Raw genomic sequence first — 24005 nt, forward strand, 5'->3', positions numbered from 1 at the left:
CACACACATCTATGCACATATACATACTTACTCATATACATGCTCTCAAATACTTTCTATGGTTTAAAACCAAGGCTACCTTTGGCGGGTTGGATAGTCCTGTAAGAGGTGGGAGACGTGAGAAGAGGGTGGAGGCTGGAGAATGGAGAGAAGGTTTCAGGGAGGAGATGGGGTAAAGGGCAGTTGGGGGGTGAGTGGGAAACAAGGTTTGTTAAGCCCCTTGTAGTTGCCATCCTCTTAACGACCCTGTAATGTAGTCACTCCCCTTATTCCACAGAAAAGGAAACTGAGGCACAGGGGGTGGGGCCGTTGCCACAGTAACCTGCCTGGCAGTGCTGGGGTTGGCACTCATGTCCCCAGACTGGGTTCTTTGTGCTGAGCCAGGTGTGTCCAGGTTGGGAAATGGAACAACTGAATGATAGGCAATTCTGGGCGGGATGCGGACCTCCCAGAGGACTCGCCGCCTCCTCCTCTCTCCTATCCCCGCCCTGCGTCTCAGCACACAGAGCATGTTATATGGGATGGGGAATGATGCTGTTGTTTGTTTAAAGGACAGCAGAACTCTCCAAGGGGTAGCAGGCTGGGAATTGATTGGAACAGGTCCCCAGTTTATCTGACATGTGGGGGGCTCTCTTTCCCTGGGAGTTTCGTGCACCTGCCATTTGTAAAGGAATAAAGCATCCCCGGCGGCCTCTGCCAGGCATCACCGTGCTGTGCATAACCCCTGCTGTCATCCCCCAGCCTTCCCTGTCTCGTCCCACTGAATTTCACTGCCTGTCTGAAGAATCCCAGGGGATTTGGCGTCTTTCCCAGTCAGGCTCCAAAGATTCTTCATGCTCCATTCTAGGACCTAGGGAGGTTGCCTTTGCCACCCCTTGCTTGTTCACCTCTTCAGCTGTGGGATGCCCTCACCCACTGCCTGCCCAGGAGATAGCTGAGACTCCAGATGCACCAGCTCCGTGGCCTCCCTCCACCTCCTTGTTAAGAGTGTCTTTTGGATCAGGCACCTAGACCTTTGTCCAGGTAGGAGTTAGCTTTTCACATCATCTCTGAGGAAGAGGCGGTAAATACTCTCTCCATTTTACATATAGGACAAAATGAGGCTGTCCCCTAAAAAAAAAAAGATGAAATTCAGGCTGCCAAACAAAACAGGGATGTGATTTGAACTTCATCATCAACTTAGCTGTGAGTGCCGGGACTCTAAACTCCTGAGGGCAGGGACTGTATGTGACCCGTCTTCTCTGCCTGGTATCCTGTCTGCACAGTGCCTGGCACTCAGGACATGCCAGAGAGTGTTGGTTGAACAAATGTGTCCTTGCCTGACTCTTCATCTGCCTTGCCGTGCCTGCCCTTGGAGCACTTCTGGGGATGGGTAAATACAGGAGTAACATGGAGACCGTACATCCCACTTCCCGGCAGCCTTTCTCATATGATCACAGTGAGTTCTCATCCTCCTTTGCCCATTCTACAGATGAAGAATGGAGCCTTGAAGAGGTTAGACAACTTCTCAAGTTCACGTAGCCGAGGAGGGCTGACCCTGAGCTTGAATCCAGAGCTTTGGGATCAGGATTGGCAGGGAGTAACCCGGCAACCTCAGTGCCACTGTTGTGGGGGCCGGTGGTGAGGGGCTGTGAGGGGCACAGATGGGGGCTGTGAGAGGCACAGATGGTGGCAGCAGAGAGTCTTTACAAGTCTCCATCGAAACCCTGTCAGGGAGGAGAGGAAAGGCCAGTGTTGTGGTTTGCACAGCTGGGCTGTTTCTGAAACATCTTTATAAATAACAGGCCTTCCCAGGGCTTCTCCCCGACCTGCCACAGCCTCCAGGTCCCTAGAAAGCCTTCTCAAAACAGGTGACAGGAAGACGGGTTGGCAGCACCTTCCCAGAGCTCCTGTCTCTATCAGGCCAGGCCCTTGGGCTCAAACTCCACTACCCTCTCCTTCCTGTGAAAAAAACAAAAAAAAGCACAGACACACACCCAGCATCAGCTTCCCTCCCCTAAGCCCTGAGACACGTGTCTCTGGGCCTTCCCAGGCACTGTGCCCACTGCCTCCAGCTGAGTTTGTCCTCAGAGGCAGCCTGGTCTCATGGGAAGAGGGTTGGATAGAAATCAGAAAACCGAGATCAGAATTCTGGTCCCAGCTGTGTCCCCGTGTCTCTGTGTGCTGAAGAAGTCGTGTCACCAATCTGCAATGCAAGGAGGTGGATGGGAGGCTCTCCCTCCTTTTGGCCTGGGCGGTGAGTAACCTATGCAGGAAAGTGTCTTCTGGGGTTGTAGTCAAGCCATCCCCGAGTTGAATATCCCATCAGCCAGTACAGAAACCAGCAGCATGGGGCCTTGGACTGGTTAGAAAGCCAACCCTTTGCTTGCCATCCCAGTGTGTGAGGCCAGTTGCTCATCCTCCCTACCTCCAATTCTCCTCTGTGCTGGGGATTATAATAGTTTATGGGATTGTGAGGACTTACATGAGATAAGCCATGTAAAATGTTTAGCACATTAACTGGAACACAATAAGCATTTGATAAATGTTGCCCTTATCATTGCTTTTGGGAGCAAATGCCTACGTGATGTCTTTTTCCATGGGAATTGAGACCACACTCTGCCTCCTGCACCCCCACATCACCCCCACCCCCCACATTCCCTGCCCCCACCCCATACACACATACCCTCTCCTGGCTGGCATGCCTTTCCAAAGACAAGGTGGAATTAAGACCCTCTTGTCTCAGTGACGTCATTCTGGAAGCCCTCTTCCCACCAGGGCCCTAGGCTTCAAATAGCTGGCGGGTGGGAGAGGAGGGAGTGAGGGAGGGCAGGAGTGAGGGAGGGCAGGGGTAGGTCCTTGGTGCACAGTCCCTTTTTTCTGTTTTGTTCTGGGCCCGGATTCTTCCCTGCTGGAGTGCAGTTCAAAGCCTGTTCTCTTCTGATCATCATAATACTTTGTCTTAATGCAGCCACGAGGCTCTGAGGAGTTCAAAGCGTTTTGCTAGATCTGTTTTCTGGGCCTTGGGATCTCAACGGAATTGCTCCTCCACCTCCAAAATGAAAACAAAGGCTCTTACAGAGCCCAGTGTAACATTTATGAGGGTTTACCGTGTCCGAGGCTCGGGCCGGAGCCCTTCACACGTGGCCTCTTATAATCCTTGCCTTGGACCTGAGTGCTGGCTGCTGTGATCATTCTAACTTCTCAGTTGAGGAAACTGAGGCCAAGACAACTGGCCACATGGAGAAGTCCATGAATTAGGGAAGCAGACTCAGGCCTGGTGGTCTCTGAACCCAGGTCTTGGTCTCTGTGCATCCTGTCCAGCTTTTGAGGGTGGTGGGGAGGAGGGGGGATTCTCTTATTTCACCCGAGGGAGCTTCTGTCTCTACCTTAAAAGAACATTCTCAAGGGAGTCAGGGGAGGTGATGGACTCAGAAGTGTTCTTTTATTTTAGATGGGATCATTGAAGCCCAAAGAGGCTGAGAAATCTGCTCAGGTTATGATCTGGCTCCTTAATGCTGGCAGTGGGGCCAGACACCCCCCACCCCACTTCTAGCCCACATCTCCGTGCCTTCCTGCTTCTGCCCAGGTGTCTCTAGAGGCAGCTCTGTGGACCCTCAGGGGCTTCATCCTCTCTCCCCTCCAGGCCTTTTAAACCTAGAGAAGCTGCTCCGGCAATTTCTTATCTCCAAGGACACGCTGTCCGTCCGCATGCTGGATGACACCCGGGACCCCACCCCGCTCCTCAAGGAGATCCGGGACGACAAGACCGCCACCATCATCATCCACGCCAACGCCTCCATGTCCCACACCATCCTCCTGAAGGTGGGAACCTCCCTCTCCCCGCTCCTTGCCTTGAGGGTCCTCCTGAGCTGAGGCTGACGGAGCCCTGGGCTGGACCTGAACTCTTACAAACCTCTCTCTGTGCTTCTGTTTTCAATGGGCGGTTCCCGAAAAATGAAAGAAGAAAGCAGGGTGAGGGTGATGTTGTTTTCAGTACCGGGGTAGCAGGGCTGTAGGCAACGGAGACACCTAGATGCTGCCAAACTTAGACCCTGCTAAGGGCTCTGTGGAGAGGTCTGCGGGTTCCTAGGAGGGGCTAGGGTGGGGCACCCAAGGGGCTTGGGCAGAGGCTCTTTGCCAAATGGTATAGAAATGTTTCCATAGTTTAACAATAGGACCGTCACACCAGTGTGTACTGCTGAATGCCAGCTCTGTTTTTAATCCTGACACGGTGCACAACAGTTTACACAGCGCTTCTGTGTAGTCGATTCCCAGCGTAGAGCTCTCAGCAATGACGTGAGGTAGGTATAATGTCTTCCCCGACAGATGAAGAAACTGAGACTCTGGGAGATGAACAGATGCGTCCAAGGCCCAGCCCTGAGTGGAGCAGGGCCGAGCCTGCACAGCCCTCTCTTATCTGCAAATCAGGTAGTGTCTCCTAAGCTCCTGGAGTCGGAGGGGCAGTGCCGGCCCCTGAGTCAGAACATGCACACTGGAAACCAGAACTCTGTGAGTGAGGCTGATCCAAGAGAGAGAGAAGTCAGGAGCCTAGGGGCCCCACACAGGACAAACTGCTAGAAATAGCTGGGTAGCATCGGAGTCACCTGACGCCAGTTCCTGGGCTGGTGGCTGGGCTGGGCATGAACCTCGGAGAAAACGGGCCCCATTTCCAGGCTCCTTGGCTGTTCCCCCAACCTCTCCAGGCGCACTGGCCTCTTCTAATGCCATTTTAATTGCACATTTAAGCACAACCTGCCATCTTCCACTGGGGGAGCGAGGCTCCTCGTTAACCTCTGCCAAGCTGTGAGGAGCCCGCAGACACTCAGATGATTGTCTCCTCTCCTTCCCTCCCTCCCTCCCAGCTGCCCCTCCTCAGCTCGTTTTTGACTCAGAGTTAATAAGAGATTTGAATGAGTTCTCTCAGTACTGAGGGCTGTCCCTTCAGCCCGTTGCTATAGTAATCTTCCAGAGCTCCAAAGCCATGTCTGTCTGTGTGCGTATACCCAACTCACATTATCTCTCTCTCTTTCTCTCTGACACACACACACACACGCACACACAGAAACACAGCATTTTTCTCTTTTCTTCCTTTTCCTCTGTCTTCTCTTATGCCTGGAGCCATGATCAATGAAGTAATTAAGGGTAGAAAAGCTCCACCAAGTTTCACGGGAGGAGAGGGGCCCTCTTTAGGGAAGGTTGGGAGCAGGGAGTGAGAGCTTCAGCGTAGTAGATAGATGTCCCTCCAGGACCCTTGTGGAGGGTAGCTCAGAATACACAGGCCCCCCTGTGGTAGCTGGAGCCTGCCTGAACAGCCCCCAGCTAGAAGCCTCTGGGGGCCAGCCTCTTGCCCTCCATGGCTCCCAGCATCTGATGTTGCGCTATTATTTTTTTTATTCAAACAGCATTACTAGTTCATTGTTGAAATTTTGGAACGTATAGAACAGAAAGCACATAGAAGAAACTAAAAATTATTCACAATCCTATCACCCAGAGCTATTTAACCACTGTTAAATTTTGATGTCTGTTTTTTTCTGCGTTACAGACACATTTTTCCCCCAAATTATTGTCATACCGCACAGACTTTTCTGTAAGCGCTTTTTGTCCACGCTTGATTCTATGCCATGCATTTTCCCCATGTCATTAAACATTTTTCTACAAATATTTTAATGGCTGCATCATTTCCTATCATACAGATGTCTCATAATTTATTTAACCATCACTTTGTTGTTGGAGATACAGGTTGTTTCAAATCTTTTGCTACAATAAATAATGCTGAGATGCACATCTTTGTACATAAATCTTTATACACATTCATGAATATTTCCCCAGCATACATTTCTAGAAGTGGAATTACTGAGTTAAAGGTATGCCTGCTTTTAGAATTCTGATATGATTTGCCAGATTGCGTTTTAGAAAGGCTGTAACAGTTTACACTTTCGCCAGTAGCATATAGGTGTCTTATAGCACCCTTGCCAATACTGGGTATGTTAATTAAAAACGCTTTGTAGGTTTGTGTGTGTGTGTGTGACCATGCTTTTGAAGGAAGCTCTGCCTGTAGTGTAGTGATCGTTATTAGCAAACGGTTCTGCTCGATGCCTCAGGGCTGTCTTTCCTAGCCCACCTGTCAGCCCCAACTCCTGTGACATTGGAGCCACACTGATCAATGAGCAGCAAGGCTTCAGGAAAGCCTGTTCCCTTTGCCCATTTGCCTTCCCAGTGGCCCAGGCAGGCAGGCGTTCCATCAGGCCTGGCCTCTGTCCTCATGCTTTCCTGGCGCTCCATACTCCTCCCTCCAGGAGGGCACAACAGGGCCTCTCAGGGCCTCAGCAAGGATGGGAAGCAGAGTGGGCAGGGAGCACACGGGGCCTCTGGGAGACTCTGTGTGCACGTGGGAGTCCAGCCCCTGGAGCTTGGCAACACTCTGCCGTCTCTTGATTTCAGGAGGATTTGCAGAGTAATCCCTGATTTTATTGAGCAGCTGTTCTAGCAACGAACTCCATGTTTACCCAGAAATCAGGCTTTAAAAACCAAGGATCTCTTGTCTTTTATCTCTAGGATAGCAGAATTCACAAAGCGGGTTTTAGCTCCCGACTGTGACCCCGCCCAGGCCCTCTGCCCCCAGCCCGTCGCTGTAAGCAGCGGGCTCGCTCAGTGGGTCGCATCCGTCTAGGCAGGGGTGAGACGCAGCAGCACTCTTACTTGGACAGTGTGATTGTGTGTGTGCAGTGGGGCATAGGATGGGTTAGTCATCTTGCCACATCATCCTCTTGAAAGTGGAGGAGGAAATATAGCTTGGCCTGGAGGAAGAAGGAGCCTCACCAAAGAGGCTTTGAGCTCCATTGTGCCCTGAGACTCCTGCCCCAGTCACTGAGCTTTGCCCTCTAGCTTCCCATTGGAACAACCGTGATAGAGTTACCCCCAACCTGCTCCTCAGGGAGCCTGCAAGGGTTCCTATAAGCATGGCCAGGCACGGTGGCTCACGCTTATAATCCCAGCACTTTGGGAGGCCAAGGCAGGCAGATCACTTGAGGTCAAGGGTTCAAGACCAGCCTGGCCAATATGGCGAAATCCCGTCTCTACTAAAAATACAAAAATCAGCCAGGTGTGGTGGTGGGTGACTGTAATTTCAGCTACCTGGCAGCCTGAGGCAGGAGAATCGCTTGAACCCGGGAGGCGGAGGTTGCAGTGAGCCATGATCGTGCCAATGCACTCCAGCCTGAGTGACAGAGTGAGACTCTGACTCAAAGAAAAAACAAACAAACAAACAAAAAAAGAAGCTCACAAAATTATTTGAGTTCCTCGGGAGATGAACACTATGTAAGAGGAAAAATGTAATCATCCTTGGTCTGGTTTCTCCTCCATCCACCTCAATAGTCATGACAAAATGGTCTCCCAGTGTCCCAGGGCTGCAGGATACATTATGAAAATCTAGCCAACTGTCAGGAGGGACGAGGGCCCCGGAGAGAGCAGGGCTCATTATTTACCTGATCTACGTGTCAGTTTCTATAGCACCTGTCACACTCAAAGCCAGGCACACTGACAGGGAAGGTTGGCTAGGGGTATTTATGACGGGTACAAGGATCAGACAAAAGGGAGACTCTTCTGATGTAGCAGTTCTCAACTGTGGAGTGATGCCACACTGATGCGCTGTGATCAAGGGCGAGGCATGTCACAGCAACTGATTCCTCACTACGAATAAAGGACCCACGTTTGTAAATGAGTCACTTGTTTCTGACGTCACTGCAGATTCAAGAATACCCTTATGAGTCTGCCCTGCACTCTGACAGAGTGGAGTTCATTTGCATTGCTACAACCTACAGACTCTCTTATCTATGCCAGGGCCCTGAAGAGAGTTGTGTTTGTGGTTCCATCAATGTAACAGTCCTGAAGGGGGAGTATAGTTTGGATAAAAGCACTGAAATTAGGTTGCCTGGATTTGCTTTTATCTTTTCCATTAATGAGACATGTGATCTTGTGCAAGTCACTTAGCCTTTCGTTGTTATTGTTAATAGCTGTGGAGATCATTATTGTAGTCTTTTTTATTATTTGCTTCATTTCCCTAAAAGTCATTTTGGTTTCAGTAATATCTGGCTATAGCCATGGGCGTATGTTGTGTACAAGAACACCAGCTACTACGCATGCCGCTGCAGGGGTAGGGGGCCAGGTGGAGGTGGAGAGACCCTGCTCTTGAGACCAGAATTTCTGTGCTCCATCCTCTAAGATCAAGGGCAACATAAAAACCAATCAAGATATTCTGTTCTGCCTGGTGCCAAGAGGCAGTGGGCCAGACAAATGGCAGACACTTGGAACCCCTACTGCTCATTTGCTTCAAGTGAGTTTTTGTTTTCTTCTCTAATCTCCTTCTCTTCGCCTTGCAGGCAGCCGAACTTGGGATGGCGTCAGCCTATTACACATACATCTTCACTAATCTGGTAAGATGTTCTCACAACTCACCTCCTTGGAAGAGAGTGTTGTCAGTGGTCAGGATTGGTGGATTATGAGGGACAAAGCCCAGGAGATGACGAGTACGGGAGATAGAAGCAGAGTAGCAGAAGCCAACCAGAGAGGCAGGGCGTCCTGGAAATTCTCATCCCAACAATTCTGAGCCACAGAAGAATCAGGATTTGGGGAATCTAATGCCTCCATTCAAATGCTGCTAGCTACATAAAGCGAATTCTGGGCTGTAGTGTGATGGACGAGCCTCCTCAGTAGGTCCAGTTACTGGCCTGCAGTCTAGTCTCTACATGGACTTAGGGATCAGGTGTCCTAAAAAGTCCTGTGAGGTTTAGGAGATAACAGCCCAGAGAGAGAGGCTTGGACTCTGAGATCCTTGTTCTTTTCCAGCTGTCGGTGTCTATGAACAGTCCTTTCCGGGGGCTGCTGTGGGATTGTTAACCCTGTAGCATCCGACAGGCATTTGTTCTCAGAGTTGAAACAGACCTTAGAGTTATTCAGTGTGACCTTTCTTCTGGTATAGGGACTCCCACAACAGGCTTGTCAGGAAGTCATTCAGCCTTTGCTTGAACTTGAGTAGAAGTGCCTAGTTCGCCACCACCATCAAAATACCTGCCCCATTGTTGGGCATCTTCATTGAAGTCTAGCGTGCACTTAGATGAAAACCACACATATTATATGCGCGCAGCTTAAGAAAACTTTTTCCAAGTAAGCACACCTGTGTAAGCAGCACACAGCTCCAGAAATAGAGCATTACCAGCACCCCAGAATCCCCCTCATGCCCCTCAAAACATAAAACAGATGAACTTCTTTGTTTCCTTTTTTTACCTAACACTGCTGCTGTAAATTAGAGCATTAATATGTAAAAAGGGAGAAAAGGATTAGACTACTCCCAGAGCAAAGCAAAAGCATTTGCTTAAAGTAAGGAGGCATCTGGGGGAGCCTGGGCAAGTTGGCAGAGGAGCAAAGAGAGATTAAAGTACAGTTGTGTTCCATTTTGGGAGCCTGGGAAATAGAAGGAGGAGAGGGAAAAGGCAGGCCAGTGCCAGCCTGCCAGAGAGGCTCCCTAAATTAGGCCGGCAACATGAGTAGAGGAAGAAGGAACTGGGCAACGAGGTGTCGCTGGGGTGATTTAGCAGATGGAAGGAAGCCATTCATTTGGAATATGAGTTCCCAGGACAGTAACCAGGATGAGGTGGAGTTGCTTGGCTTAGAGGTTTTTAAGAAAGCATCCTCCACAGTGTACCACTATTTCCCATTCATAGAAATCATAAGAATGATGGTGATGATATTATCTAGTGGAAAAAGCAGTGGCCTGTGAAGTCAGGAGGCCCAGAGTCAAGTCCTGACTCAGCCTTATGCTCACTGTGAGCCTTTGGTTGAGTCACAGTGACTCTCTGAACCCGTTTTCTCATTTTAAAAATGGGAACGTAAAACCTTACAAGGTTATTATGAGGATTAACTGGAATTGTGTAAGTAAAAATTTATTTTAAATAGCAAAGTACTATATGTTTCTAAGGCATTATATTTAGAAAAATATATAGCTCTATGATGCTTTCAGTTTTCAAAGAGCTTTTCTCCTTTTTGGGTGGGCACGGATGAGATGAGCTTTGGGAATTAACAGTACTCATGGAATTAACAGTTTGTAAGTTTGCAAGAGGAAATCATGATGAAAAGTAACGTATAAGTGATGCTGGTTGAATAATAGTCAAGAAAATGACAGCAGAGCCATTGCAAAAATCTGCCAGTAAGAGAATATTCTAGAAGCTTCTCATGAGTGTGTTGGCTTTCTAAAAGGGACAAACCTCTAATAGGAGTAAAGAAACTGTTTTTAGGACCACTCTTTCTGCTCAGTTGCAGTTGGTGTTTTTTTGTTTGTTTGTTTGTTTATTTTGTTTTGTGTGTGTGTGTGTTTTGTTTTTGCTTTTTTTGAGACAGAATCTCGCTCTGTCACCCAGGCTGAAGTGCAGTGGCGCCATCTTGATTCACTCCAACCTCTGCCTCCCAGGTTCAAGCCATTCTCCTGCCTCCGCCTCCCAAGTAGCTGGGATTACAGGCACACACCACCATGCCTCGCTAATTTTTGTATTTTTAGTAAAGACGGGGTTTCACAACATTGGCTAGGCTGCTCTCAAACTCCTGACCTCAGGTGATCTGCCTGCCTTGGCCTCCAAAAGGGCTGGGATTACAGGTGTGAGCCACTGCATCTGGCCCAGTTGGTGTTTTGGGCCATAGAGGGAGGGGCTTCATCCAGAGGGTAATGAGTTGTCTTCTGCATTCTCCAGTCCCTTCTCCCCAATACAGATGCCAACTGGGTTTTCATTCTTATTTCTTCTTTCTCTGAATCCCTTGGGGATCTCCACCATGTCTCATCACTCTGAATTCTGCTACAGTGATGCAGTAGTTCCTCAGATCAGCTTTTAGAAAACAAGCATGATGAACGGGAAAGGCATGGACGGACCTTGGCATTACGTACTCATGACTCAAAACTTTTGTTTGACTAGCTACTGGCTGTGTGATCCTGTGCGGGTTACTTAACCTTTCTGAGCCCCAGGAACTCTTCCGTAAGTGGACACTAATAGTACCTGCCTCGGGAGATAATGTACACATAGCAATGGACTTACAATATGAGTTTATTTAGGAGAAGGTGTTATTTTAAGAAGTCCAGCTTATGCCTCCTATGGGCTAAAATGAATGGAAGATGCTTATTTTGCTCCCCAGCCATGCAGGGCCTGTGAAAGTGACTCCTAAAATGCCATTTTATTTATTTCCAGATAAGAAATAGGACTAGGTAGTACGGTTATTGTGTGTGACTGAACCGACCATTGTAGGGTTTATTTGTGTCGGTAATTACTGAGTAATTGATCAAATGCCCATACCTCACTCCCATCCAGGCATAAAGAAAAGTGATTGATTTAGGGCATCTGTAATAAATGAATTAGGTTGACTGCTGTGGATTCTGTCAGTTGATTACCCATCACAAGAATTGGGACAAAATTATCCATCAAGAATCGAACTTCTAAACCATCCGTTCATTTGATCCTATAGAAACACAGTTTCTCTCTTTGTCAGGGTCTGGCCAGCAGAAGAGTGAGTGTTCTAACCCTGAGCCTTGGGTGACAGAGGTGACTGATGTAATAAGAGGAACTGAGCCAGAGAGAGCGGAGGCTGCTCGGGGGTCACACAGCCATCATAGGCGGAGCTGGAAGAAGTTGGGCAAGTCCAGGGAAGGGCCAGGTCTCTGGTGCAGGAGAAGCTGGGCTCAGTGACAGGGTGACAGTGAGGTGTCAGGCAATGGAGAGAGACACTTCTGCAGGAGGGGAGAGAGCAGCAGACAGGCACAATCCTTCTCCAGAACAGAGGAGGAAGTCAGTGACAGGAAGTATGGAGATGAAGGCACACAGTCAGAGGAAACAGTGAGCTGACATCTGGGCCTTTTATTTATATTATCTATTTCAAAATGAGATCTGGGTAGTCGGAACTGATGTTAGAGACTTGATCAGTGAAACAGCATCGTGCCCCTGCTTCTGGTTCTAATGGGTCAGGAATCATCCCGCAGAGCAAATCTCTGATTAACAGACGGCAATGGCACCTGGTTAAGGTGGGAGCCCTGGGGCAGAGGGTCAGCTTATGAGGTCCAAATCATGAGAACTTGACAGGTAAATTGACAGCACTTGGCCAGAGGTCAGGCACGCAGAGAGCAACTATGAGGAAGTAAGTCCTGGCAGGTAGACTGAGGCAAGGGGTCATGAGTCCAGGCCAAAGTGAAGTGGACCGATTAAGGAACAAATTAAGAGAAATAAAATTACTGTGCAGAGTCACAAAAGCGTGCCAACACAGAGAACTAGTTTCTGCCCTCATCCAGAAATCAGTCTGCCTGCCTGCCTGCCTTTGTTTGCAGTTTAGTGGTGTTAATTGTATTCTTAGTGTTGTACAACCATCACCACTATATATTTCTAAAACTTCATCAAGCCAAACAGAAACTCTGTACCCATTAAGCAATAGCTCCCCATTCCCGCTCCCCATGGCCTGTGGTAACCTCCATGTTATTTTCTTCTCAATGAATTTGCCTATTCTAGCTAGGTGCCTCATAGAAGTGGAATTATATAGTATTTATCTTTTGTGTCTAGTTTATTTCACTCAGCACAATGTTTTCTAGGTTCATTCATGTTGTAGCATGTGTCAGAAATTGCATTTCTTATTTTTAAGCTTTGTATTATTGTGGTGAAATATATATGACATAACATTTGCCATTGTAACCATATTTAACTATACTTTTCAGTGGCATGAAGTACATTCACGTTGTTATGCAACCATCAATACCATCCACCTCCAGAACATTTTTCACCTTTTCAGAGTGAAACTCTGTACCCATTAAACACAAACTCCTCATTCCTTTTTCCACCCAGCCCCTGGCAACCACCATTCTAATTTCTCTTTGTATGGATATGACTACTCTAGGTATTTCATGTAAGTGGAATCATATAATATTTGTCCTTTGGTGTTTGGCTTTGTTTACTTAGATTCATGTCTTTAGGGTTCATTCATATGTCAGAATTGCCTGCCTTTTTAAGGCCGAATAATATACAATGTGTATGTAGACACACACACACCAGATTTTGTGTATCCATTCATTCATCAGTGGACACTTGGGTTGCCTCCACCTTTTGGCTATTGTGAATAATGCTGGCATGAACATGGGTGTGCAAATGTCTGTTCAAATCCCTGCTTTCAGTCCTTTTGTGTATATGCCTAAGAGTGGAGTTGCTGGGTCATGTGGTAATTATCCATTTATTTATTGAGAAACCACCAAACATTTTCCTGAATGACCGCACCATTTTTCGTTCCTGTCAGCAGTGTACAAAGGTCCCGGTTTCTCTGCAACCTTGACAATACTTGTTATTTTTCATTTTTAAAAATAATAGCCATCTCGATGGGTGTGAAGTAGTCAGATGTGTTTTTTATTTCTATTTGAAGTGTGCAAATTGGAAGAAGCAAGAGCACATGACTGAAGTTGAGAGTCCTGGTGATTAAGAAGCTTTATAATGAGAGAAAGTAGCTGATGAATAAAAATCACATCCTTACAATCAGTCAGAAGTGGTAAAAATCCCCAGTTCAGGAGCTTATGAGCTGGGACCTTTGGAGGTTCTCTGTCCTCATATGTAAAATGTGAATAATAATAATATCCATCTTTTAAAAATCTTGGTAAGATTTAAAAATTAGCTACTGATAACACTGTACCTGGTAGGTAGTGCTAGCTGCTATAACAGATAAACCCCCAGATCTCATCGTTTCACACAATGGAAGTCAATTTCTTACTCAATTGAAGTTCTAAAAGGGTGTTTCTGGTGAGCAGCATTCCATAAGGTTATTCAAGGCCCCAGTCTTCTTCTAGTTTATAAATGTGTCCTCTTAGAGACCAGTGTTAGGAAAACAACATGGAAGACCATACATGGGAGGGTTTATGGGTCAGGCCTGGATGTGACATGTATTATTTCAGCTCACAATTCCATTGGTTAGAATTCATTACATGGCCACACTCACTTTTAAGAGAAGCTGGGAAAGGTACTCTAGCCATGTGCCCAGGGAGAAGAGGAAATGGGTTTAATGATCACAAAGCAATCTCTGCCACATTATTAAATTATCAGTCATCATCACACATCTATTTCATGTATACTAAAAAAGCAACTAGCATCCCAAGCCCTGGCTTGTCTTTTTAGAGGATAACTGATCCTAAAAGTGGAAATCAGCACTTAGTTATAAGGATGTCAGCTCCCTGTGTTCTCTTACCCGAGGAGGGCATGCATAGGGCAGTTATAGATGCACTGTGCTTATTCCGCTCTTTACTCTGCAAGGGAGTCTCTGTCTTCCAGTCGGCCTCTGGGTTTGGTTGGGGGAAACCTTTGTTGTGCAAGACTGATGGAAGTTTGCATAAAAGACATAAAGAATTAAGGGCCTCTGGGCAACCAGTCTACCGTTGAGACAGCAGGGTGGTTGATGCCGTAAGAGAAGAGATGAAGGAGGAAGCTCAATTTGAGCTAATAAATCTGGAGGGATTATCCAGCTACTAATGAACCCAGAGAGATATGCAGTCACTGCCTAATAGAAAAGATAAAATCACACTAATCTATTATCAGAGAGCATAGGTGGGCCATGTGCCTATGGCAGCAGCTGCCATCTCAGCAGAGAGAAGTGTTGAGATTTAAGGGTAAAGGTCAAAAGTCAGGGACTGCCAATGAAATATGGGAAATAATTGGGCACTGGAAGCAGGAGGCTGTGTGGTCTGCTGACCACTGAGCTGCTACGGCATTGCAGGTGGTGTGACTGGCTGGACTCCATCGCCACCATTTCATTGCCGTGCCCCAGGCAGGGCCAGAGCTCCCTGCTCTCGGCACCACCACTGTGCTGGAGGGTAGGATGCTATTTGTGGGGTGTCAACAGAGGCAGTGGGCACCCAGAGTTTTTCTTTTGGGGAATCTAGAGAGAAGGGGCTGAGAGCTGGGTATGCCATGTTAAAAGACAGGGAGAAGGAGTACATCAGCAGGAGGCCTCATTATTATAGAGGGCAAGGTCCTGGACTAGCAGTGAAGCAGCTGTGGCTTCAAGTTCCAGCCCTGCTACTAACTAGCTGGGTGTATGGCAATATCAATAGTTGATATTTATTGAATACTTTCTGTGAGTAAGTGCTAATTTTCCCATTTCAACCTCACAACAACTCTAGCAGGAGACACAGTTTTATCCCTATTTTAGAGATGAGCAAGTTGAGACCCTCTTCACTCTACCGTCTGTATCTGGGTGAGCTGTTTTACCTTGCTGAGCTTCAGTTTTTTATCTGAAAAATTGTGAGGTTGTATTAGGGGTATCTCTAAGGGCCTTTTCAGCCTTGGACCTGTTTCATCCTATATGTGGTATGGGGCATTTCAGTTCACAATGCCTTGGAGTTGGGGATGTTCCCTGGAGTGAAGGGAGAATGCCCCATCAGGTTGGGGGGTTCGTGTGACTCGTGGAAGCAGTTTCTGTTCACCCGACAGCTCCTCAGATTCCCAAACTATAGTCAGGTCCAAGTGAACCCTGCAGAAATAACCCCTCCATGCCCCAGTCTCTATCTTGTTTTGGCAGAATGGATATATGCAGCCAATTTTCCTCCCCTGGGTTCATTTTATTGTCAGTAGACCTGAGCCTATGTTTATTTTTCCAAAGGTTTATCAGAGAGATTAGCCATAAGTAATTTGAAATTGCTAAAATTATTACAGAAAGGGGACCCAGGGCAAACAGAGAGGGAAAAATAATTGATTCCAGGAGGAAGTGAGAATGCACACAGCCCCACTCTTTCACTCCTTGCTTTGGCAAGTTGACGCTACTCATCTTTCAGGACTTACTTAAATGTCACTTCCCCGAGGAAGTCTCCCCTGATATCCTGCAAGGTTGAGTCTGCTGTCACACACTCTCCCAGCACCCTGTGTTCTGGTTTTTGTAGCATTCATCTCAAGTGGGAATCCATTTTTCTACGCTAACCTTTCCACCAGACTTTGAGCTTCATAAAAGCAAGATCAAATCAGTCTTGTTCGTCACCGTAGATCCAGTGGCCTCCTGCATAGTAGGCACTCAATAAATATTGTATGAGTGAATGGAGCATTCCATAGCATCTGGAATTCTTGGGGTAGAAGGGCTGGCCAAGTAAGATAATTCATCTCTTTACATCCCACAGGAATTCAATTCATCCCAACTAAGCCTCAGACACAAAGGAACCTATCTGCGTTTCAGCTGGGGAGAGCTGGGCCCTATTCCCTATTCCCCAGGACCCCCTGGTACTTGCATAGCCTACATGACAACTACTCCATCCGGAATACCCTTCCTCCCATTCTGAGCTGGACAGATTTGAAGTTAAGGTTGTGCAGGACCATGCAGGGTGGTTTAGTTCAGGATCCAAGAGACACAATTTCAGGGGTTCTGCTGAGTGAGAGTGATGTCAAAACCTGAGGCCCAGGGTTGGCACCAAGAATGATCACTGAGGCAGGGGAGGGCAGAAGAGTGCAAGGACAGTCAGGCTAATTGTGCCCAGTGATCTCTCTGTCACCTGGGACTGTTTCCTTCACTGGCCGAACCATGCCCTGGTCAGCCTTGATCATGTGGTGTCTTCGGGCCAACACCCAGCAGCTGACTCATGGAGCCAGAACCCAAGGGTCTTTAAAACAAACCTCTCCTTCAGGTTATAAAGGCCATTATGAAGTGATCTAGTCCTGTCCTCTGTCCCAATGGCTTGGCATATGAGGATGGGTGAGCCTGATTACTGTGTTGACACTGAGGATAGAGATAGGGTTTCATGGAAGCTGCCAGGGCCTCAGATCAGAGAGAACTTGAATTCCTATCTGGGCCCTGCCACACATTAGATGCACATGTGGCAAGTTACTTAACCTGTTGTCCTGTCAGTTTTCCCTCTTGTAAAATGGAGATAGTCATGCTTATCTCATAACATTATTTTGTGAAGACCCTGGGAAGTTTCTAATCCTGAGGGTTGTTAGTAAATATTATTTCCCTTCCCTTTCTTTTTTCTCACTTCCCTGTCGAGTATTTCCATCCTTAGACCTCAGTTTCCTGATTTACTGCCTCTAGCTTTCCAAAACTCTACAGCTGTTATCAGAAACATTTCAGTTGGCCTCTCACCTAGTTGGAACTGTAATTCCCAGGATGCTTGAGCCTTTCAGTTCTTCACGGAAAATGCAACAGGCACACATGAACATATACACACACATTCCTATGCACACTTCTACACACACACACACACACACACACACGGCCAGAAGTTACAATCCATCAGCCAGACAACTTTCTAGTGCCAGAGCAATTGATTTTGAAGTGTAGTTTATTGTAAAATTATTAAGAGTATCCACATATTTCAGCTTTATTGAGCCTTTTAGGAGAGCCGCTCTGCATAATATAGTATACTTTGATGAATAAATATGTTTTTAGTGCAACTAGAAAAAGAGTGATGGAGTGAAAGCTCCTCGTGTGTCAGTCTGAGCTGCCAAGGTACCACCCTACCAAATGCAAACCCTGAGAGGTGGCAAGTCTGGCAGTGACAGATGTCTCCTGGGCGTACACGGGCACAGCAGTTTCTTACAGAGATGCTATTGATCCAAAACTGTGTTTTCCAAAGCTGCTAACCCTCCTGTACCTGTTCTCTGCACATGGCTGTTGGCAGATGGAGGTATATTCAGAAGGAGAAACAACAGAGAGAATCACAAGGGGATTCAGGAGGCATTGACTGAAGATTTATTTTTTGCATTGTGGAAACTGTGGCTGACAGCTTGAAGTTCCTTGGCCCAAGTTATAGGATTATAAAATGATTAGCCAGCTATGATTAAGCAATTTACGTATGGAAAATGCTACCATCAACTACACTGATTCAGCAAACATCTATTAAGTGCCTGCTGTGTGGTGGGAGATACAAGGACTAGGAGGATGTGGTCCAGCAGGATGTGAATTGAAGAGGTCTGCGTCTGTTAATGTGAGGTGTGGCAGCCCAGAGGAGAGAGCATGTAGTTCTTCTTTGGGAGTTTGGATGAGGGTTTACAGATATGGCTTCCCTTACTGAAGCATGGGTTAGAGATGGCAATTGGAGAGTGACATGTAGGCAGTGGTAAGTTATGGTCCTTTTTGTACCTGGATCAGGAGAGTGTGATGGAGAGAGGTGGACCCAGAGCCAGCCAAGGAAGTCTCAGGTGAGATGATGTCCTTCTGCTATGCACATTTGCCGGACTTTTCAGCATTGGAATTGGCGTCAGTAGGCCCAGGGTCTTGTCTTGGCTGTCCCACTGACTGCGTGATCTTGGACAAGCCCATTCTTCTCTGGAGACAAGCTAGAAGGTCTCCAAAGACCTTTCAACTCTGAAATTCTGTTGAGTTTATGGATTGGATGAATACATAATGAACAACCAGATGAATTCTTCTGGTGAATTTTTTCCAGATGAAATCGGCCACCCTCCTCTTCACGGTTTTCCAGTGTCCTCATCTGGCTGGCTCATCCCTGCAGTGCCCTCAGCTGTCCAGATCCCCCGGAATGGGGGAGCACCCCTGTCTTCTGAGCTGTCTTGATCTCTCACCACCCCCTTACCCAGAAGTACCTGTCCTGTGTCCTCACCTGCTCCGTAGAACCCTGACAAATAACAGGGCAATCTGAAAATCCAGTTCGTGCCAAGGTGCTAATGTCCATGACAACATTAAATTCTTTTGGATTGTTGAGAGCATCTAACTAAATCTCATCCTTTTACAGTTGAGTAAACAGAACTGAAGAGGGAAAGTGACTTGGCCAGGCTCTCACAGTGAGTCAGGAGTAGAGAGAGGAGGTCTCCTCACTCACACAGTTCACACATTCCCTAGATCAGTATTAACTGAGCATTTACTATGCTGTGTGTTGGGGATACAATGAAGAATAAAATTCTGATTTTCCAGGAGGTCAAACTAGAGGGGAAGAACACAAGCAGATTATCATAAATCAGTGGGTTCAATAAAGTGATGAAGATATGCACAGGGTATTAGGGGGCCATCAAAGGAAGGCCTCCAGACTAGCCTGGCAGGTTCATCAAAAGCTTCCTGGAATAGGCCAAGCCAAAGGGCCTGGGAGAATCAGTGGGAGTTAGCCAGGTAGAGAAGGACATTCTAAGTAGGGGATACACCAGTTAATGGCTCATGCATCCCGGACAACATTTGCTTTTTAGCTAAGGCCTTAACCAAGGAAGCAGATTGCATGGGAAATTGTGGAGCTTGTAAGGAAGGTATTTTGGAGGTGGGGAGAACCTTTCAGAGCTTTCTTATTACTCCACACGGACAGCCAACTTACTATCCTATGTAAGGCAGGGGAAGAGGAAAGGCATATTCCCAAGTGGACCTGAGTCAGCTTGTCCTTTAGCTTGGTGGTGGCTTGTCACAAATGCCTGTCCCAGGCTAAATATCATAAAATCCCAGGCCCAGGGATTACCACTTGGATAGCTGCCAATAGGTGTACCTCTTCCAGGGAATGGGCCTTACTGGCCTAAAAAGAGAATGCAAACCAGAGCTTCCCTAAGGCAGGAGCAGGGAGATTAGGCCAGTCCTAAAGGTGGCGTAGCCTTGGTTCGCTTCCAGTGCCAGCTAGGAATAAGCATCTGAAAGGTGAACTTTATTCTGTCAACACTGAAGTGCATCCCTGTTCCTGACCCTGGAAGCCTTCTCACCCTGAGATCCAAGTCAGGAGAAACTCCCTCCTGGAGGAGGAATGCTGCAGGGAGGATAGCTGGGCAGCCCTTGAGGGGGCAGGGGATATAGTAGGCACAGGTACAGACTGACTCTAAGATGCTACGTGCCATCGACGAACTTTATCCGGAGCTCCAGGAGACCCCAGGTGGGCAGGGCTTACCTCCTATGCTCTGTTCACCTTTCTTTTTGCCAGCATTTATAGGTGGCCGCTCTTTCCTCAGTACTTCTGACTTTCCCTCTCCTTATGCTAACAGTACCTAGCACAGGCTCTGGTTCAGGGGGCATTTGAATCAAGCCACTGCCTTACTTGGCTGGTGGGTATGTGGCTGTTCACCCAGTCCTGTTGGGCTAGGGGAAGAGGAAAAAAAGGTATCAGAGATGGGACCCTTCCCTTGGCAAGCTCAGGTGATCAGAAGAATCGCCCCAAGCTGCATGGGAACTTTCCCCAAGAGTACCCCAATATTAAGCTGTTCTATTTGGGTCCCTTCATCTGCTCTCCACCCACAGCAAGAGTTGGTCTCAGCTGGGACTGATGAATTAGTATATCCAGGGGGAAAATGAGGTATTATTGTCAGTTATCCTGGAAGAGTAGCCAGACACTGTACCCTGGGGATGCAGGATCACTAAAAATGAAAATTAACCAATTAGGTCTTTATCCCACCCAGAGCTAGGGTAGGGGAGGAGGAGCCAGCCCCTGGGCCTTTCAGTGAGATCTGGTTATCCAAGGTGAGGCAGGAGTTTCCAGATACCCTCAATTCCTAACCAAGGGGGACGGGGTGTGAGAACAGAATGGATATTGCCAGGAAGTCAATAGAAACTGAAGAAGCATTCAACAGGGGATGTTGAGACCCTGGTGGAGGTGAAGAAACTCTTCTTTGCTTCGGAGGAACCAATTATCAGACAGCTCCTTTGCTGATGTTTGATAAATAGCATGACAGGGAAGATAAGTCCCACGGGGCTCCCAGAGCCGAGTTTGAGATACTTGTGTAGCATCCATTTAATAAAAATTGAAACGCATTGCTTGTATCTGCCCCCAACACACACACACACACGCACACACTTTTCTATGCCCGTGTGCGTTGGTGAGTGGGTACATCAGACTGTGCATATAAAATACATCAAACTGAAATAAGAACAAGACCCTGGAGACTACTGTGGTTCAATATCTCTGGACACATAATGGAAATGCCCCCCTTTGACTGCCCAGGCCTTCTATCTAATAGAGCTTTGGGAGAAAAGGAAGCTGCCTTGATCCTCTGTCACAAAGTTGTTAAAGATTCAGAAGTCTCATTAATTTAGTGAGAGATGCCTCGGCCTTCCTTCTGTCTACTGATCCAGCAATTTCCAATTATTCACAATCAAGAGAGTCTAATAATAAAAATCTACCCATTTCCCAAAGCTGGTATTATCACAATAGGTGCTGCTGGCTCTTGAGTACCAGCAATGTGCCAGACGCCATGCCCAGCACCTTCTACTCAAGATGTTTAACCCTCAAAATAACACTGCAAGGTGGGTGTTCCAGTTCTATACAGTACGAAAGTGAGGCTCAGAGACGTTCAAGGGTCTTCGCTCAATAAGTGGCAGATGTGAGAATCTGCTTTTTACTAACTCCCAGCCCACCTCTTGTACTTGTCAAACTGATCTTTTTGGCTTTTCTGTGCTGTATTGGTTTCTATTGTTGTGTGACAAATTACCACAAAGTTAGCACCTTAAAACAGGAGCATTTATTAGTGCAAAGTCATATAGGTCAGAAGTCCAGCATGGTATGACTGGCTCTTAGCTCAGGCTGAAATCTAAGTGTCACCAACTACGTTTTCATCTGGAGCACAGGCTCATTCCTGTGGTTGGCAGAATCTACTTCCTTGTGGTTATAAGAGTGAAATCTGTTTTCTTGCTGGCTCTTGGCTAGGGACAGCCTAGCCTCAAGAGACCATTCTTGGGTCCTTGCCCCATGCCTGCTCCATCTCATCAACAGGGAACCTCCCTGTAGTCCAGTCTCTCTCTCACTTCATATCTCCTTGGCTTCCTCTTCTGCAAACAGCCAGTGAAAACTGCTTTTAAAGGACTCTTAGGTCAGGCTCATCTGGATAATCTCCTTCTTTGAAGCCAACTGCGTCATATAGCATAACCTAATTGCAGAGGTAAAAATTCATCATAGTCACAGTCCTGGGGAGCATGTGTGGTGTGTGTTTTTTGGGGGTCATCTTAGAATCCTGCCTACCACACATGCCAACTATGTAAATTAGTTTATTTCTTTTCCTTTCTCCTCTACCATCTGGTGAAAGGGTATACAAGGCGAGATCTGGGGCCAGGGCACCAGGAGGAGAGTGCTGGAGACACTTGAGGCAGGAAATCCAGACATCCCTTGATCATGCAAATGATAAACTCTGTGTTGCCTCTGCTGAAGCAAGGCAGAGCTCAGGGCAGGGCCTGTCCCTTGCCTCCTGATGATGGTCTGTAAACCAGCGCCTGAGGGAAAACTGACAGCCAAGACAAAGGGGGAAACCAAGGCCTCTTGAAACTGCTGTGGCTAGCAGGGAGGTTGGTGGCCCTGAGGAATTTGGGCCCTGCTGAGAAGAGTGTTTGAGATTTAATGAATGTTTGGAAAGCAGAAGGAGACTGAGAATAAAAGGCATTATGGCAAATCGCATTATTATTATTATTACATTATAAGTGCTATTGTATTACAAGCACCATTAGGAGTAGCAATTGCTGTTATTATTAAGCAATCCAGCTTCTCCATCCTCAGCATCAGGCTTCACTCCGTGTCAAAGGCATCAACAGCTAAGTAAATCACCATCTGAGGCTTCCCTCACATTCACAGCCCAGTGGCAAGCCTGATGCCTGCCCATCCCACTGAAGCCTTCAGCCATAGCTCATGTGGCAGATGCAACTCCTGTGAATTCCAAAGCTGGATTTTTATCTTGGCCAAGAGTTAAGATAGTCCTAAACCCATTCCTGATCATATTGCTCTCTTGCTTAAAACCCTTCAGTGACTGTCTCCCCATTACCCTCAGGATAAAGTCTGAACTCCTTAACATAACTCCTGTGACCTCCTATTCCCTATCACCCACTGCACACCCCAGCCATACTGAATGACTTGCAGGTCCCTGAATCTGTCATAAGCTCTTGCTGTTCTGGGGCTCTGCACACGCTGTAGTTTCTCTGTTCGTGAAACTCCTCTTCCCACCTTTTTATCTGGCTGACTCCTGCTCAGCTTTCAGGTCCCAACTTGCAGTCAGCTCTCAGCTCAGGAATATTAGCAGCAATTCTGGTAGAAAAGGCCACCTTATATGTGCCGCGCCGTGTAATTAACCACTCTTCAAGACTTGCCTTCCACCTGCTACTAAGTTTAAGCATCTTGAGGACAGGCATGGAGTGTGCTTATCATTCTATTTCTAGTGCCCAACATGATGTGTGTTCTCAAGGAGACACTCATGTTTTTGTTGAATGAATGAAGGAATGAGTGAGACTAAGATCTAAAAAGTGTCCAAGAGCTGAAAATCTGTTATGCATATCCCTGTCCCTCCCCGGCCCCCACTGTGGGAACCTATCTGAGAGCCTGGTGGCCTCTAGAACACAGCAGAGTCAGCAAGGTGCCCAGCCCTTTTGGAGAACCCATTATTTGATCCTGCTGCCAATATGGAGCACATAAATTAGTAAGGAGGCAGAGTCCACTGATTGACAGCATCACTCATCTTCCTAAACAACTCCTTGTACCCCTGGTGGGATGGTGGAGCTGGGGGTGCCTGGGATCTCTACATGCCTGAGGCTAATGCGTTGGGACCTGGGAAAGGAGAGGTTTAGCAACTGATGTATAGACAGGAGGCCTGATCAGTGAATGCTGATCAGTGCCTGAAGAAGGAAGCAAGCCTGCAGAAAAGCGGTAGCTCACTGCAGCCTAAGGGGAGAGCCCGAGGTGTCCACTAGTTCTCATGTCAACTTGACCTACTGAGGCTTCTGCTACACAGTTAACCACACAGTTAATAACTACTTATTTAGCACCTAGAGACCCAGAACAGTCTTGTAAATAAAAAAATGAAGACAGACCCAGCTGCTGCCGAGGAGGTAAGAGGGCTTTCCACCTGGCCTCTGCCTTCCTCTGCCTGGAAGCATATGACTGAAGTCTTTGTAAAGGTAGTTCTACCCTGATGGGTGTTCGCAGGTGAACATGAATTAATTTAATGAATGTGTATTGAGCACTTGCTAAGCGCAAGTGTGGGATATAGTGAAGGGGATAGAGCATGAACAAGAAGGAATATGGTCTGCCTTTGAAGTCCTGTTTGTGGACTCACGTTGGGAAAGAAGAGCAGAGAAAGGACAGAGTTCCTGGG

At 47.2% G+C, this 24005-nt stretch overlaps 1 protein-coding gene across 12 annotated transcripts in view; it reads left to right on the forward strand.

The window, feature by feature from the left end:
* The window catches only part of GRIK4 (glutamate ionotropic receptor kainate type subunit 4), a 472259-nt gene that overhangs the window by 313609 nt on the left and 134645 nt on the right, over positions 1-24005 (forward strand). For all 12 annotated transcript variants that reach the window (XM_054525265.2, XM_024255906.3, XM_054525260.2 and 9 more), the window contains 2 exons: positions 3626-3804; positions 8361-8414. In XM_054525265.2, coding sequence (XP_054381240.1) covers positions 3626-3804; positions 8361-8414 — 233 coding nt within the window. The remainder of the gene's footprint in view (positions 1-3625; positions 3805-8360; positions 8415-24005) is intronic.

Source organism: Pongo abelii, chromosome 9, assembly GCF_028885655.2.
Source record: "Pongo abelii isolate AG06213 chromosome 9, NHGRI_mPonAbe1-v2.0_pri, whole genome shotgun sequence".
NCBI lineage: Eukaryota > Metazoa > Chordata > Mammalia > Primates > Hominidae > Pongo > Pongo abelii.